The sequence below is a fragment of the Lissotriton vulgaris genome, chromosome 2_1 (assembly GCF_964263255.1).
Source record: "Lissotriton vulgaris chromosome 2_1, aLisVul1.2, whole genome shotgun sequence".
NCBI classification, from domain to species: Eukaryota; Metazoa; Chordata; class Amphibia; order Caudata; family Salamandridae; genus Lissotriton; species Lissotriton vulgaris.
The window spans coordinates 509,121,093-509,139,496 of NC_141687.1; the positions used below are offsets into that span (position 1 = coordinate 509,121,093).

An 18,404-nucleotide genomic window follows, 5' to 3' on the forward strand; every position below is an offset into this window, starting at 1 on the left:
TGCGAACATTAGAGCATCCAGATCTGATCTGACTGATTACACGCTTCTAAATTAGACTACCGTTCTCATTATGAGATTACTGGTTTCAGCGTGTGACTGTCTGAAGTTTGCATATTGTATGCTTTCTAATTTCTGAAAACTATAAATAGAATTACATTATTATGAGATATTATTAAACGTGATGTGTAATACACAACCTTGATTAGACATTCATATTAGATGGCAAATGCAAACAGTGTGCTGTGCTGTCCCTAGGCACGCCTCACATACCTTCCTAAAAGTAATCTTTGGAAGCTTGGGCAATCCACTTTCTTTTCCTGACTTGATATTTTGAGCAATAATTACCAGAAGCCTTCAGTCTTCTTTCTTTAGCAAAGCTTAGTGGTCATGCGACTGTGTGTCCCGGAGAAACCAAACTGACAATGGGCTAATACTTAAGAATGACACCTTGACATTTGATGACTTGTAAAGACATTTCCTTAAAATTATACTGCACAGGAGCCCAACACATACAGGGTTACCAGAAAATTCAAGACGACGACCACCAAGGAATTATTGATCTCCTTCTCGGTCATCAGGCGAACACATACCAAAACCCAGGAGGAACTCTCTCTCCAAGACTTCAGAGTGCCATTGAGATCAGGTTCCGTTTTAAAATGTTTTCAGTGAGTCTGATTGGAAGGATCAAGAGCCAGTATCTTTCTCTAAAGAGGAGTGTGACGACACAGACACCCACGCCACAATGAGGAACTATTTAGTCATACAAAACACTCACCTTCAAGTAATAGTGCCTTTGTTGACTATCAAATAAATGTAAGTTAACAGAGATTCTGAACAATCCACTAGCCATCATAGTGTTATCCTTTATAAGACAGAATAACCATTATGTGTGCTGAAGACCATAATCCTGCTGATGGTAAGCTTTAAGGAACTGGTTATGAAAATATTCATGACCTGAACCTCTGTCGGATCACGATGGAAGTGGCAAGAGGAAAACCACAAAGCGCACCCTAGGCACCCTTTCCTTAGAGACTAGACCCCTAGTGGTACTACTTCTTCTAGTCCTAGAATAAGAACTTAAAAATAACAGCCAAGGATCTAACCAGGACCTTCCAGTGAATAAAAGGTAAGACATACTGATCAAGGGACATGTTGATCATGAGACAGGTTTTCTCAGACTTCCCCCATACTTACTTTTTTTCAAATATTTTTATTTTTTAACAAAAACAATAAAAAAGTAATAGCATCTTGAGAAGGCCAAGAGGCGTTCATGTATCAAGAGGGTATATGGAACATCATTGAAACAGGTCACAATTTAATAAAGTCATAAGTTTCTATCAGTTCTATAGCTGACATTTGTATCAGCCATACATCACAATAATTATACTATTGATCACAAAAGTTTGTATTTCTTTGTGTGATTGACATTATGCCTCAAGTGGCCACGGGTGTAGGCAGACTTAGGTCCCTTGCTCACTGTGCCATGGGATCCAAGCTAAAGTTCACTGATGAGGCCTAACAATGTTGAAACCGATCTGGGATTGCTAATATACCCTTCTAGAGGGTGCCTCGTCTTACACTCAATCATCTGTCCTGTACATTCCCAAACACATTTCCTACAACATAGCCTGTTCCAGTGAGAAGCAGGGATAGTACTGATTTTCATAAGGCAACGTTTGTCTTGAGTGGCACAGTAGGCAAACAACGATAGGTTGGAATGCTACCCCCAGAGATTGGCAGTAGTTGGACTTTTTGCAAGCATTTCTCCCATCATGTTTTGTGTGACTGATACAGTTTAATACAGTCATCATTTTCTAGTAAGCTAATAGCTCATATACATGTCAGCCATATATCATAACATATACACTATGGATCATAAAGGTTTTTTTCCTGTCTTTTTTGTATTTCAAGGAGTATGGTGGGTATTTAAAATCCCTTGTGCAGTCCTTCCATTCCAAGAAATCTTCTGACACTTTATAATCTGTCCTGTACATTCCCATACACATTTCCTAGGACAGAGACCGGTCTGCAAATTCTTTTATCGAGTACTCAACTTTTAGTGTTTTATAAGACAATCAAGGTATGGTCATGAAATATTTAACCAACAATAATAAGAACTGGGCAGTTTTCTTTTTGATTGTGCGGTTGGTTTAAACTGGTGCAAAAGAGATATACACCAAGTTCTAGTAAGAACTCCATTACTACCACACCCAAGTCAAGTCAAGATACGCTTTATTCGATTTGAAAAATCAGATCATAAAAGCATGCAACACGTCAATGAATACAGACAAAATATTACAAGCAAATAAATAAAGTCATAAAACGTAAAACATGTAGCAACAAATACAATTTACAAAGATAAAATAAATCGATTAAAAAGAGAAAACCACCATCTCAGTTCAGTGCACCACAAAAACATGATTGATAACCATTCTCGTTTGATCGGGTTCAGGGCTTGCATCATTTTTCTGGTTCTGACCACCCCTTTCAGAAACTTAGCAATATGGTCACTTACAATTTCATCATCCAAAAGTTGCAGCTTGATAAAAGCGGGTCGGCAAGTGATCAAGCCTTGTGTTTTCAGAAAAGACAGAATTCCATCTTTTCCTGAGTGCGGTGTAAAACTTACAGAAGAACATGATGCGGATTGTTGTCTGTGTTGAAATATCGTCATAGGGACAAGGGCATAGAAAACGTGACCAATCGTTATTGTGGGGAAAAGTAACCAGGGTGTGAAAGTTTCCTAAACATAGGCGCGTCATTAAAAACATGTCATATTTACTGCAAGTACGTAATAAATATGGTTGTATCCCAGTCTGACTCAGGAGCAATTGGTTGGCTCTCACCGAAGGTTTCATGATATTAGAAGACAGCCTGATCATCCCCAGGTGGTTTATGCATATTGACTTTAATTCCCTCCACGTAATAAGGGACATGCTATCAGGATTAGCAAAGAACTGAGGATGGCCTAGGTCCCACATAAAGTTTTTAATATAGGCAAGCCAAGGGATACTTTTTACTTGTTGCAGGTTCACACAATCTAAAATCGCGTCCCGGTTAAAACCTGTGGTCACGCCTGTCCAGACCTTATGCCACAACAAGATCGGCTGTATTTTAATAAGATCAGACAGGTATAGCTCTCCCAATTCAGAATGACAAATATACGAACCGTGCTATCAGGAACAGCTAATAGGTACCTCATAAACTGGTTGTCAATTCGTTGAATGGTACTCCACGTTTACATATCCCCAGATGCCGGCTCCATAAAGAGCAACTGAGATGCAATTAGCTTAATTGTCAATAGATCGTTAATGGGACGCTGACCTAGTCTCCTAGCGAAATTAATCAAGGCGCCTATAGCTTTTGCGAAGAGTAGTTTTCTACAGTTTACGGCTTTTACTCATGTGCCCCGTTAATGAAAAACAATACCCGGTTATGAAAAATTATCAAAAAATTCAAGTTTTCCTTTACTTATAAAAATCTCTCGGCACTTAAGACTAGGCTTACTACATTTCATGCTAAAAGTTTTGGAGATATTAACATGAAGATCTAGGCCTGACATGTATAAAGCAAAGCTTGTGACAATTTTTTGTAGGGCAATTGACCACACCCATGAACGGTTCTGCACTCCGCGTCTATAGTTAATTAATACTGGAATAACCAAGCCTTATGTAGGAACGTTTCACCATTCGGACCAGAATTTACTCTGATCCACACAGTATTGCAAAAATACAAAAAGCTCAAGATAAACATGAACCTCTTAGCCAACATACAGGCTTGCCAGTTGTCATCAGACCAGCTTAGCTGGAGTTGCTGTGCAAAGAGTTCTCTAATAGGAATAGTTAGATCTCCATTGAAACTGCATTCAGTTAATGAATGAGGAGAACACTCACTCTAGGAAAGGGTAAAAGGTCTAAAATAAATGTCCTCCCTTGTTGCTGCGGCTTGCAAGGTTTAGTTTTCTTCTTTGCAAGTTTATTTGTCTAGCATTAATGTTCGTTAAAGAAACCTTCTCATGGTTCTTCTATTACTCTACTCATGAAAAACTGTAATAGCTGGAAACACCAAGCAGTCCTGACCACAGAGCTCTATGGATTTCAATGCCAGGACCTCAAGAAGCAAGACAGAGTAGCAAGGCAGTCCTAAAGGACGTTAAGTGAAGTGCTATTTAGAAGCACAATCAAACAAAATGAAGAATGTAAAGGGACAAAAATAAGGAATACATGTGATGGCTCTAGAGATTACAAAAACAAGCCTGGAAATGGTAGAAAAAAATGGCCAAATGTGTAGACTGGTGAGGAGGAAGAATGCACAATCAATAAACGATTACCTCAATAGCTATCATTGCAGGTTCAGGCACCCCAATGATGAACCAAGGTGGGACAAAAAGAAGAGAGGCAAACAGGAAGCAAAAACCCTGAAAGGGCCTGGGGCAGACAAACCAGGTGAAGAAAGGCTGTAAATAAGTATTTACTCCTGGAGGGCATGGACCTTATTAGAAGACACAACATTCCTTTTCCCTGCATAGATTCAAAGATGGAAGCCATTGGGAGGAAAATGGACTCCAGAATCGAAGACAAAATAATAAGTTCAATTTTAAGAGTGGAAGGTATTAAGTTCCGAAACTCAGCAGTTGAGCACAAATTATTGTAAAGTGGTTGAATGCTAAGTAGAAGTAGAAAACAAGTTATCCCTTAGATTATAAAAACAGCCAATGCTAACGAAACAACTCGCGTTTGAATCCTACCTTGAGATAAATACAATGCTACAGCTCATGCAATAGACTCCCACAGAACTTTTTTACCACATTATATTCGGACACTCAAAATGTATCCCAAAAAGTTTTTATTTAATAAGCCTCGTTACAATTGACAGTATTACTATATGTCATAAAAAATCATATAAAACAATTTTTGTTTAAAACAAAAACCCACAACACATATGGTACAATCAATTAACAAAACATTACATAACATAAAAAAGGAGAGAAGAAAGTTAGACAATGTACTTTGTCATTCATAAAACATATCCAATGTAGCAAGTTTGCCATATAAAATGCTTGATATTGTGAGTTGATTTTATTTCTCCAGTTAACACAATGGTGAAACCTAAATACAATATTTTTCTATATGTATTTGTTTTATACAGGTTTTAAACAGTGACTATATTACAAGGTTTTACAGAGAGACTCAAAAAACGTTGTCTTGAAAAAGATGGAACGTTAACAAAAGCCATTGAAACGCGTCGACACATCATTCACATAATCAATGGAAATACTTGGATCTGTAGATACTAAAAGATGCAGTGTATCCAGGCATTGTTATTAAATTGCTCCATTGGATATGTTTTATGAATGACAAAGTACATTGTCTAACTTTCTTTTCTCCTTTTTTATCTTATGTAATGTTTTGCTATTTGATTGTACCATATGTATTGTGGTTTAAAAAAAAATAGTTATATATGATGTTTTATGACAAATAGTATGTGTGAGGGTTTTTGATAAAATACTGTCATTTGTAACAAGGCTTTTTAAATAAAAAGAGGGTTTTTCTTAAATTTTGAGTGTCAGAATGTAATGTGGTAAAAACGTTCTGTGGGAGTCTATTGCATAAGCTGTAGCATTGTATTTATCTCAAGGAATGACTCAAAAGTGAGTTGTTTCTTTAGCATTGGCTGTTCGTATAATCCAAGGGATTACTTGTTTTCTACTTGTTAATCGTACCGTATTCCCTTGGCAAATACAAGGGGTACCTCTCTTTTCTTATACACATGAATGCTAAGTAGAAACAAGTTGAAAATCAATAATATGGATTTGAATGTGAACATGGTTACATGAGTTCAAGGCCCATGCCTCTAGAATCAAGTAAGTTGAGAACCTGTTAAGACACAGACATATCCTTTGCTTGCCAATCGCTGCTGAAGGGCTCAATCACAGTTAATTTCTGGACGAACAGCTTCCAACACTTCTGGGGCTTCATGTAGGTGATAGTCTGTTATTGGAGGGAAGATGCCATTAACTGAAAAGGAACAAAGGCATATCTATATTGAAAGAGGCAGAAGGACCACACTACTGATCAAGGTCTTGAATGAGTGACACATACAGTGGGTCATGCTGGGTCTGAGAATCCAGTAGAGGAAATTTTACATATTCCTAGGCTAGGCACCCGACACTGTGAAAAGTCATACATTGAACAATTTCAAGAAGGAATTTTTCAACGGGAATATGGGGAGGTACTTGCAATCTACCAAGCTCAGAGTGACTTGGAAGGCAGTATTATCTCTTCTGGCTCCGAGAGGGTAAGGCACTGTTGGCCTCAATTTCAGAAAAGGACAAGGGGATCGTATATATGACTAAAGTAATTTGAGATACAGACTTCTCATGGAAGTGGTGTCAATTACTGCTAAACTTAGAATGTGAATACCCCTGGAAAGAGATTCAATCAGAAGGATAAAGCCAAATAACTGAAAAGTTGCTTTCTCAGAGGTATTGGCAGTTCAAGCTGATTTTCCCCAAGACGTCCCTAAATTATATATATCTCATAAAAGATATGACTGGACATCAAAGTAGGATTCATGTAGTTGGCAAAATGAAACAACATATATTTGCTGGTTGCTTAACTCAGAGGCAACTATAATAAGTCTAAAAATGTAAGTAATTAATCTGAAATAAAGAATAACAAAAACATGTCTAGAATTTATCTTGCACTAAAGTGTTCCTAATTGAGAACGTGCAGAAGCAAAATTAGTCCTGTATCTTGGTCACTGCTTCTCAGGGAGGTTTTAACATTATGGACTACACCGGGGAGACAAGCTATGCTTATTTATAGGGCAAATTGGTTGAGGCCTTTTAGCCATAACTCCAAGATCATAAAGTCACTTTCAAATAAAAAAAAGAAAAACAGAGGGGAAGAATCCAAAATTTGATTAATTTCCTCAGAATACCTGTTATCATAGACTTTTTAAAGTTTTGAGAGAATTTTTCAACCAATAAGGAGACTAACTTCTGTCTGGGAGTCTATCGGTATGATCAAGAAACAGATGCGTGCAGCTTTCAAACCATTACATGCTTAAATGAAAAATTAAATACATTTAAATATGTACTGTTAGCTATATTTAGCTACGGTTAGCTTTCTTGACAGTTGTAATTTTAGACAGCAACACAGGCAAGGAAGAGGTAATGGACAGGTCAGGATCATGTTCTGAACATAAAGGAAGTCGCATTGTTGACTGTGACCGATGACACAACAGTCTTAAGCACAATAATGGACCTTTAGGTAGAACTTAACCCTCTTAAATATCTGATCCTCTTGTATAGACTGGAAGTGAAGGAATGGTTGAAAAAGACAAAGGGTTAATTGAAACCATTTTTGGATAATCAGAATTCTTGAGTGATGATCTTTAAGTGCCACGTGGAGATCCTCAGTGGTCAACTTTCTCACCTACCATGTTGTACATTATCAAACAGCAATCCTAAGAGCCAAAGGGAGAGCTTCTATATCTACACAAATGTTTTTCAGCCACGGCAGAGGCTCTCAAAACATTTGAAATTGGTCAAAGAAGAACTTAATATAGTATTAGGAAAGATCCAAGATTGGGTAAATCAAGCAGCAGATTTTGGACCCAATTAATGTGTAGGCATACATGGAACTCCGTCAACAAAGGCAACAGTGTTCCTTCCCCTTCAACATCGTGGTACGTCCACCAGAATTAAATGCAGGCGCACCTTAAGTTTGGCTAGGGCGATGACTATTCCATCCTACCATGAGAAAATGTCTCAGATGGCCCAATGGAGTAAGGGGCGTCAGAGAAATGGCTAGATGTCCATCTACCCACTTAGGATGGGCAGAAATATAGACATTTTTTAATGCCCATCTCTTCCAGGCAAACCCTGAGGGTAAGGGGCAGTAAAAAACAAAAAATCCCCTCTCACCAAAAGAGAGGATTCCCATGGCGCGAGGGGCATTATCTTTTCTATTTTGAATAAGAAAATTCCGCTTATAGCTTTTCTTTTTGAGAAAAAAAAAACTATTTGGGGCAAGGCTCTGTCAAGTTGAAGGAGCCCTGCATAAACAGGAAAAAGCATTTATTTATTTATTTATAGAGTTTTGTATAGCGCGGACAAGACCCGTGGGTATCAGAGCGCTTCACATGTAAGGATAGGTTACAGACAATTATGGAGGCAATAGTAACAACAGATATACATGGGTATAAGGTCTAAGGCGATCAGCTATAAGGGGGATTATAAGTAAGAGTTATTCGGCCTATCCAATTAGTATTAGGGGGTGAGTGAGGTAGGGTTGTATAGCATAGCAGTGCAAATATCATGTGTAAATAGCATTAAGGAGTAAAAAGTATTGCCATGTATCCGGGATCCTAGGCAATAAAACAAAGTGAGGTAGAGGGTACATCGTATTGTCTGCGAGTTATGGATATCAGATCCCTGTGATTTAAGTTAGTAGTAACGTGTGTGTCCAATGTATAACATGGAATCAATCTGATAGCAGATAGTTGATCTTCAGGAAGTTCCAGTCGAGGCTGTCTCTCTTTGGTGAAGATATTCTCATCAGTAACCATTATTCTTCCCTAAGAGAGGTATTTGCTCATCATGTAGTTCTTCAGTTCGCGTTTGAATGATACCAAGTTTTTAATCTTCCTGATGTTGGGAGGTAGTGAATTCCAGACTCTGGGGGCGGCTCCTGAGAACGCTCGGTTGTAGGTCTTTTTCTTACGGAAGAAGGCTGGCCTCAGTAGCAGTTCTTTAGCGCTTCTCGTTAGTCTGTTGCTTCCTGATAGCTTAATTTTCTTGGCGAGGTATCTCGGCATGTTGTAGTGAACAGCTCTGTGGGTAATACAAGCAATCTTCATTTGAATTCTGGCTTCATAGGGTAGCCAGTTTAGCGTCTTCAGGTGAGGGGATATGTGGTCGAATTTCCTCGATCCCGTGATCAGTCTTGCCGCTGCATTGAGACAGGCTTTTAGCGGTGCTATGGATGATTTCGGTAGACCCGCTAACGTAGTGCAACCGTATTCAATCCTTGAAATAACTAGGGATTGTACAGCTAGTTTTAGGTCCGTCTTTGAGATGTATGGTTTCAATTTTCTTAGATAGTTCAGATGGAAGCGGGCACCCTTGGCCATTGAGTTTATGTGGTCTTTCATGTCAAGGTTCTCATCCAAGGTAATTCCAAGTGATTTAGCCGACTTAACTAGGGTCGGGGTGCAGTTCAGTGCTGTCACCAGTTTCGTCAGTTCCTGTACCTCGGGACGGTTCTTTGTCGGTGAGATTAACAGGAATTCAGTTTTATGGGCATTTAGTTTCAAATGGTTCGTAGTTAACCACTGTAGAGCTCTCTTTAGTGTCTTGTTCATTAGGTCAATGTCATCTCGGGAGGCGATCTTTATGTATATTTGCGTGTCATCTGCATACATGTGATAGGGTATCTGTGATCCCCGAAGGATCTCCGTAAGAGGTTCAACATATAGGTTGAATAGATCTGGGGATAGTGTTGAACCTTGTGGGACCCCGACGGCAGTAGGACAAGGGGAAGAGGTCGCTTGATTGACCAGGAAACGTTGGGTCCTATTTTGCAGGAAAGATCTAAACCAATTCAGTACATTTCCCGACAAGCCCATCCTTTCTTGTAGCCTGGTCATCAACATTTCATGATTTACCGTGTCAAATGCAGATGACAGGTCTAGGAGAATCAGTAGGCATGCTTGATTTCTGTCTAGGGCTTGTAGGGCGTCATCCACAATGTGCAGGATCGCAGTTTCAGTACTATGCCCAGCTCTAAATCCAGATTGGCAATCGTCTAGTAGTGAGAACTTAGCAATGTGTTGACTCAGTTGGACTTGTACGCATTTCTCAATAGTTTTGGCCAATAAAGGTATGTTGGTCACTGGTCGATAGTTGTTCGGGTCAGTTGCATCCGCTGTCGGTTTTTTGATGATGGGCACAACCTGGCCTGTTTTTAGGCAGTCGGGCAGGGTCCCTTGGGTAAGTGAGGCATTTATTATGTCAGTCCAGATCGGGACTAGGGTATGGCTAATTACTCTAACGCACTTTGCCGGTAGAGGGTCCTGATAGTGGTTGTTCGGTCTGATTCCCATTAGCGTTTTGGTGATCTTATCTTGGTCATACAGTTCGAATGTGTCCCATTTTGCCTTATTTTTTGTTTGGGGACTCTCTGCTGGCTCATTGGCCTCTTCTGTAGGTGAGGTAGGGGTCGAGATGTTGATTGCGGCCGTTGTGAGTTCCACTTCAAGCATTTTCGTTTTTTCCATGAAAAATGTAGAGAATTCCTCACAACTTAAGGGAGTTTTTGGATTCTCGTGAACTGTTTTAGCTAGCTTGTTCGATTGTTGTTTCAATACTTTATGAGTAGATTTAGAGGCACAAACTAAAGCAGCAATTTCAACAGTCTTCTTTGTTTATTAGGCTGAAACAAGATGAAACCAGTTATTCCACAAAGGGAGCTGCAGACAGCATTTTTGATACTATAAGACTCAGTATGAAAGTTAATGAGCTACAATCATTCCAATATGCAGGGTAAAATTAAGCTTCAGATGTATGCAACTCCCTAAAAGGTAGAGCATTTAGGTTCAATTTCGGAGTATATTTCTATTAAAAAAAAGGAGACATAAACAACTCCTGTTTTTCCATTGGATAGTTAAAACCTTTCCATCCACCTCAGTCTTTTGTGTTAAAAAAAAATGCTCAATTTATGTCTCCAATGAAGACTGCAGTTCGCAATTCAAAATTCCATAAAAATTATTACATTTAGCAGTTTCTCAGATTTAGACTTTTTGTAATAATGTAAGATTGCTCTTCGTAATAAACCTAAAGACAATAAAGGGAATTATGTACACCCTATCCAACTTCAGGCGCAGGAGTTGGTGAAATTAGATTGATATATAATCTTCAAAACTCTGATGCTATCAGAATGTTAGCCAATATCTGACTCCATTAGGTGGAACATTCCTTTCACAGAGATATGACAGGCTGCCACTGAGAGATTGGTTCACAGGCATTACTGCCTTGACTCTAATTCCAAAGTCAGATTGTCAAGTATGTTAGGCCACCAACCAGAAAGGTTTTTGCTAGATCTTGCACATTTCTCCTTTCCTATTTTGCACACAGGCAAAGTACTATTATATCTTATTAGTTACTAATAAGTAAAATCTCATGCTAGAGCATGGTAAGATTAACTTTTTTTCGCCATAAGGCCCATCATAGGCTTCATCATCATATCCAGAATCATATGCCGATTAGGTTGTCCCGATGAGTGTTGGTTATCAGCTGGATTTGGATCTAGCGCTGGGATGCCTCTGGGTAGTCATTCGCTTTATAAATCCCAACAGAATAGAACTGACCAACCCATGCCTTTGTATATCAAAGATGATTATGGTATTTCTCCAAAAACTTCAAATAGAATTGAGATACTGATTGTGCTGGAGGGCTTGCGACCTTCACATAAGTGATTATTTCAGATAAAAATATGTATTTGATGTTTAGGTTTAATTTCTAATGAACATTTTCTTTATAAATATAATTTGTAAAAATGTTCCAGCATTACACTGGGCTCTTGAGATTGTTACAAGTTATTCATGTGATAAGGGTTCAGGTATACCCTTTATAAACACAAGGCGTACCAAATGCTCTTTGAGTATACATCTTCATTAGGTACAATATGCATCTAGTACATGGGATTCATTCTCATGGACAAGTTGGAGGATTACTAAAATATGTTTTGACCAGAATCTTATGCAATTAAAAAATAAATAAAAAAGTGGTTGGGCAGTAGGGGTTTCTTGCATGAGACCTATAGTTTAGGCCTGTTCCAGACCTTAACTTAACCGCTAGCAGGAGGTACTAGATGATGAATCTGCGGCATCTGTAGCTATGAGTCATAGTGAGATGGGGTTACCCAATTTAAAAGAAATAACAATGGACGTCAGTTGTAAAATTCTATGCAGAATTCTATCAGAGCATCCAGAAAGTTCTCTGAGGAGAGAGCAGCCAACCTAGCTAATCTAAAACGAATTGCAGTGAAAAGGTGCGCTCAACCACCGGTCTTCCAATAAGAGAAGAACCACTGCAATGCCTGCTTGCCCACATACGCAGACCTAAAAAACTGAAAGTGCCCTATAAACTCCTGCAGCTGATGCTTGTTTTGGCCAGACATAGGGTGGCCATAACGTGGATGGGGAAGAGAAGCCCAGACATAGCATTGTGGCTTAGAGATGTTAAGCAATGGGCGCTAGCTGAGGAAACACACATGAAATTAATATGGAAAGATGAAGGGCTATAGGTAGAAGATGAAGGGCTATAGGTAGACCTCACAGGATGGAGAGAGTTGTGCAGTTCTGTGTTTACATCAGGGGGTCCCCCTAAAGTAAGCTCTCTTTAATGGTGTGCTGTATGATGTGCTACTCTTGGTTACTCTATGGCTGCAAGACATTACAGAAAGGCTTCACCTACGAAGAATTGAGCCCAAGGCACCTACGGATTATTGTATGCTTTAATGTTGATTTTACTTTTTTGGGAAACAACGAAAAAATAAAGTTAAAAGAAAGATAAAAGAAAAAAAAATTTGCAGTCCCCTGAATTAAGTCAAAGAGCACAGGTGCAGTCTCTTTCATTCTTATTTTTGAGATCCTATCTACATTGCCTCAATGCCTTTAGTTGCTGTGGACACAATACTGGGTGGTAGGCATGTCTAAACTGCACTACACTGTCCCTGGAAGATGTAGGTTGTTTGTGCCTAACTTACAGATAAAAAATAACCACGAAGTGCAAGAAGGGGATGAGGAGTTTGGCTAGCTATAGATGTGGAACAACACGCCAGATTGAGGGATGGGGAATCTGCTTTACTATCTATTCCCACAAGAAAGAGATCATGCAGACCCCTAGAACATTAAGTTTTTAGTGTTGTAGTTGGGAAGGCAAATGCTATAGAGTGATATATCTGTCCCTGTACAAACACAGCTTAAAGTCATACTTTGACAGGAAAGGAAGACTTGCCTACAAGGCCGACATCTGCCATTCTCTCTCACAGACAGTGGTGGGGAGCAAATGCCCAGTTAAAGAAAGCAAGAGATCACCGGGGAGTGAGGTGGTTAGAAGAGTGGTGTATTTGTGATGTCCAAAACTGATTTTCTATCTCAATATGCAAGACACTGATACTAAATTACTTAGGTCCTGATTACGCGTTTGGCGGTCCATCGGGCTGCCAAACCTGTAGTGGCTGTCCATGGACTGCCAAAGCAGTATAACCGCCACAGGACCGCCAGGGATCATGTATCCTGTGGATGCGGCATGACAGTCAGAGGCCAGAATATGCTTGGCAGGGCCACTTTGGCACTGCCGAGCATATTATGAGTTTCCACACTGCCTCACTTTCAATGGCAGAGAGCCTGCTATTAAACGTGTGGCAGAGAGGAAACTTGGGGGGGCCAATGGATGCTTGCAGGGGGACACATGGGTGCCCCCCATCCTACATGCACATCCTTTCCTGCACAGCATTGGCCTTTATATAGTCCATGCCATGCAGAAACAGGCTTTGGTGTTCCCATTGCATTACCTTTTCGATAGGCACTGCCGTGGGAATGCCACAGGAGCGCCCGCCAACCAGGAGAAAACACCCAATATGGCGGGCAGTCTGACTGCAGGTTTGGCGGTCCTGGAGCAGGGCCCTGCCATAGCGGCCCGCATCAGGACTGCCAAACTCGTAATCAGGCCCTAAGTGCCAGAATAGAATGCTTTTAAGAAAAGCATGGACAAAGCCAATAAGTACAGCCTCAGCGAGCTAGTGTGATGATTATTTTTTATCGTATTGCAAGGATATGCCACTTGAGTGAAAATAAGAAGAAAAAAAAATCACAGTAAAATAATAGATATTACAGCAAAGAAAATATACCATTGCCTTTCACAGTACTGTAACCTGAAGACATAGTTTAAACACAAACATTGTGTCTACAAAAAATAAACAAGGGAAAGAATAGAACCAATGAAGCACTGGCAAAGTCAAGTAAGTAAAGTATTGCACCAAGCCCTTGCATTTGCAGAGCACTCTGCTTTACGAAGCAGTTAAAATGAAAGCAGTTACAATATCGCCACTCAGTGCAATGAGCCAAGGGCTGAAGCTGGACTGACCCACAGCCCCGTGCTGTACGGTGCGAAGGGGAGAAGCAAAATGTACATGACAGCTGAACAGAGAAGAGCATGGAAAGGGCTGCCTGTGCTTATATGTACGTGTTTGTTAGTTATGTGCTTATTTTGGTTGCGGGCAACTAGAAAATAGCGACAATGTTTTGTAATGAAACAAAAAAGATAGATAACGATGTAAAGCAGTAAGATATTGCTGTGAAGTAAGAGAACACACCGTTTGTCACATCTTTCCTAGGCTTTCACTAACAAAAAAAATCGAACAAAATCTCAGCGTGGTGTCAAGTAAAATCCCAGAAATATTTACCTTGATAGAGTTAATGAATCTTCATTGGACCACGGCACATGAATTCTGTAAACATCAGCTTTTTGTTCTGCAAAAATGAAGAGAAAGGAAAACTGGTGTTCTCAAGAAAGCAAAGAAATAAATGTGGAGGTCGGTTCACAAAGAGTCCAAGAAACAATCCTGAAGAAAATGTGCATAAATCTTCACCTTTTTTAGTTAAACCGGGTTAATTCGACATTCTACCGCCAAGCAGCTGTGTGCAGGTCGCACTTCAACCTTGGTAAACATCATTCAAATGCATACTTAAAAAAAAAAAAATTCTTGCAATCCTTATTGAGTCCCAGTAAAAGGGACGCAAGTCAATATGTATAACAAACATTGGCAATGCCAATACGTCCAGCTTATGAATGCACTGCTAGGTCAGACCTAAAATCTGCCAGAGAAAAACACCATAAATTATCTAGTTATCTAAGACACTTTAATAGAATTTCAATGACATGTGTGTGCCCCTCCATGTCGTTCCACATAATTGTCTGGCGACAGCTCAAGCCAGACAAAAAAATAGGAGGAAGTACGGCGAGAGGGGGGCGGGAAGAAAGACAACCTGGACAATGGGGGGGGGAACAAAGGGAATGCGGACAACGGGAGGGGGGCGGCGGGAGAATAATGATCATGGACAAAGGGAGGATGGCGGGAACAAGTGGTATGCAGACAACGGGAGGGGACTGGAGCATGTTGAACACGGACAACGGGAGGGGCGGAGCAAAGGTAAAGCGGACAATGGGAGGGTGTCGGGAACAAAGAGAATGCGGACAGCGGAAGGGGGCGGGAGCATGGTCAGCACGGATAACGGGAGGGGCAGTAGTAAAGTATAACACAACAGGAAATAAAAAAACGAGCAGAGGCAAAAGAAAAAGTAGTGCAGGTACCAAAACATATGGCCCGTATTGAAAGGATCCATGCAGCAGGACCAAACACCAGGACGGAAACATAACAGCCACAAGGCAGGACAAATTTACTTTATCCATAAACCAAAACTATGGCATTTAGAAAGGCGGACTAAGTAACCAATCAAAAGTGGTGGGCAGGTGGTGGGTTGTCTTCTGACTTCCCAGAGACATTACGGCATGCCTCGCAGAGCAGCACATGTGCGCTGCCTCTAGGCACGACCTAAAAAACCACTGCAAGACTGATACTCGCAAACGTCACATTAAGAAAGCTCCAATAATGCTTTGCCTCCCTTAGCGATCAACATAAAATATGAACTGAAGAAACCAAGCAGCACTCATCAAATGACTGGCAGAAGCATCGAGCTCACAGGCAAATCGAAAAATCCATTTGCTATGAAAGTCTCAATGTATACATAACCATGGAGTGTCTATTGAGATCAACAGCTCCTCTATGCATATAGTGCTTCTTAATAACTTTGGAGAGGAATTACAAACCTGCAGGCAATATGGCAAATGTTTGACAAGTCCTGCTTAGATTCTTCATGTCACAAAATAATTTGGGGTTATATAAAAGTAGCTTTTCTTCCATTTTAAGAGCTATAGGATTTTTTGCTGTGAGCTGTAGCCAATAAAAAGGAACACATACCTAATGTTGCATGAAAATACCTTTTGTGCCTTGCAATCTGTTCAGTACTTTCAGATATTTGCATTGCAAAATGGTGCTGGGTGGGCTGCCAAAGGTTTGTTTTATGTATATTAGTACTGTTAATGTGCAAATTATCCACATAGCCAGACCAGAGGAGGATCAGAGGGTGAGTTATGAAGAATAAATGAAGATGATTGGATCAGGAAGCATTTTCCTCACTCACAGTTTTGGTATCCACAGATCCAGGACGTATACATGGATCCAGGCATTCTAATTGGGTAAAAATAAACTGAAAAATGTGGTCGTGTGATTATGTGATGTAGCCGAACTGAAGGTTTCGGCAGGTCCTGAAACTGAAATGGATATGCAGGTGCAGAAGGAGCTTCCTCTAATCCAGTTTGGATGTTGGGAGATGCCAAAAGCCGAAAATGTGGACGGATGCTGTGTCACGAGCTCTGATCTATATCTATACTACTATTATAAAGAGAGAACTCAACCCTTTAGGCAAGGTAAACTCGGGAACCACAGCGCCAATCCAAACACCCGATACATCGTTGTAATTGGCAGGGTCTGTAGACGGACATAGGCTATATAAAATAAAAAAATATACGTTATTTAAAATATTTACTTTAAAAAAAAAGTAGTCCCTTGGAAGTAGCGCCGGCCGGCCGCGACGTGCGTGCTGACATCAGGAGCCAGGGAGCTGCTGCTGCTGCTTCCTCCGCCTTCTTCTCTCGCCCTGGTCGGGCCACGCTCCCCCGCCTCCCTCTGGACAGGGCTCCGGCTCCTCACACTTCCATTTCAGGCCTGAGGCCGGTGGTGACAAGTTCCTCAGCCAGAGCCTCCCTCACACGCAGACACTTCCCCACACACCGTGTCTCCAGCGATGGTCCCTGCGTCTGTCTCTGCTCTCACACAGTGCTCCGCTGTCCCACGGAGGCGCTGTGTCTCTGATCACCGGTTGAGTCTTCCTTATGCCTCTCTGTCTGGAGTGCACCGAAATGTTAGGAGGAAACCGGGAAACCTTCACCTGTATTGGGCCTCTGTTTGTTGTTATAAATATAATGGGCTGCTCCATGCTCATTTTTTAGAGGCTGCCCTGAAGGGTCGGGGGCTCCGGTAACTGGAGATGCTGTGTTTTGTCATTTACGAGGGGCATGACCCACGAACACACCCAGCCTACTTAGGAGATGCCAAAGGGTGAAATCAACTGCGTGCGTTTGGAAGGAATGAAAAAATTGATTATTTCATTCTTTGAACGTGCTGGTGAAATGGAGTTTTAAACAGACTTAAAAAAAAAACGAAGCAATGTGCTACGAGGAATACTGACCTGGCTGCCCCGAATGTACTATTCCACACCAACAACAGTGCACCACTTCAAAGGTATGAACTTAAAGGGTCGATATTTACTAAAATGAGAACTTTGTTTGCATATTAACAACATGAGTGGTGCACTTTGGGAGTTGTAATATTTACATGCAGCCACGTGACTCTACAAACTTTAAAAGCACCACAGGAGCACAATGGGGCCTTGAACGTCATGTCTCCCACCTGTGAGCAAGGCCAGGAGGCTGAAACGTTAGGAGGAAACCGGGAGAATGCAGTGGTGCTGTAAAGACTGAATAAAGCAGGAGCGGTGAGCGGAGGATGAGGTAGGTGAAATACAAAAGCTACAGGCGGGCAGGAGCGGTGAGCGTAGGTGAAATACAGGCGGGGAGGAGCGGTGAGCATAGGTGAAATACAGGCAGGGAGGAGCGGTGAGCGTATGTGAAATACAGGCGAGGAGGAGCGGTGAGCGTAGGTGAAATACAGGCGAGGAGGAGCGGTGAGCGTAGGTGAAATACAGGCAGGGAGGAGCGGTGAGCGTAGGTGAAATACAGGCGGGGAGGAGCGGTGAGCTTAGGTGAAATACAGGCGGGGAGGAGCGGTGAGCATAGGTGAAATACAGGCGAGGAGGAGCGGTGAGCGTAGGTGAAATACAGGCGGGGAGGAGCGGTGAGCTTAGGTGAAATACAGGCGGGGAGGAGCGGTGAGCATAGGTGAAATACAGGCGAGGAGGAGCGGTGAGCGTAGGTGAAATACAGGCAGGGAGGAGCGGTGAGCGTAGGTGAAATACAGGCAGGGAGGAGCGGTGAGCGTAGGTGAAATACAGGCGAGGAGGAGCGGTGAGCGTAGGTGAAATACAGGCGGGGAGGAGCGGTGAGCGTAGGTGAAACGGTGAGCATAGGTGAAATTCAGGCGAGAAGGAGCGATGAGCGTAGGTGAAATACAGGCAGGGAGGAGCGGTGAGCGTAGGTGAAATACAGGCGGGGAGGAGCGGTGAGCGTAGGTGAAATACAGGCAGGTAGGAGCGGT

General features: G+C 41.4%; 1 protein-coding gene across 1 annotated transcript in view; it reads right to left on the minus strand.

Annotated features, from left to right (window-relative positions):
* PGAP1 (post-GPI attachment to proteins inositol deacylase 1) overlaps window positions 1–18,404 on the minus strand; it is an 868,977-nt gene that overhangs the window by 375,830 nt on the left and 474,743 nt on the right. Inside the window, exon 17 of the mRNA XM_086955415.1 lies at window positions 14,475–14,541. Within this exon, the coding sequence (XP_086811541.1) occupies window positions 14,475–14,541 (67 nt within the window). The remainder of the gene's footprint in view (window positions 1–14,474; window positions 14,542–18,404) is intronic.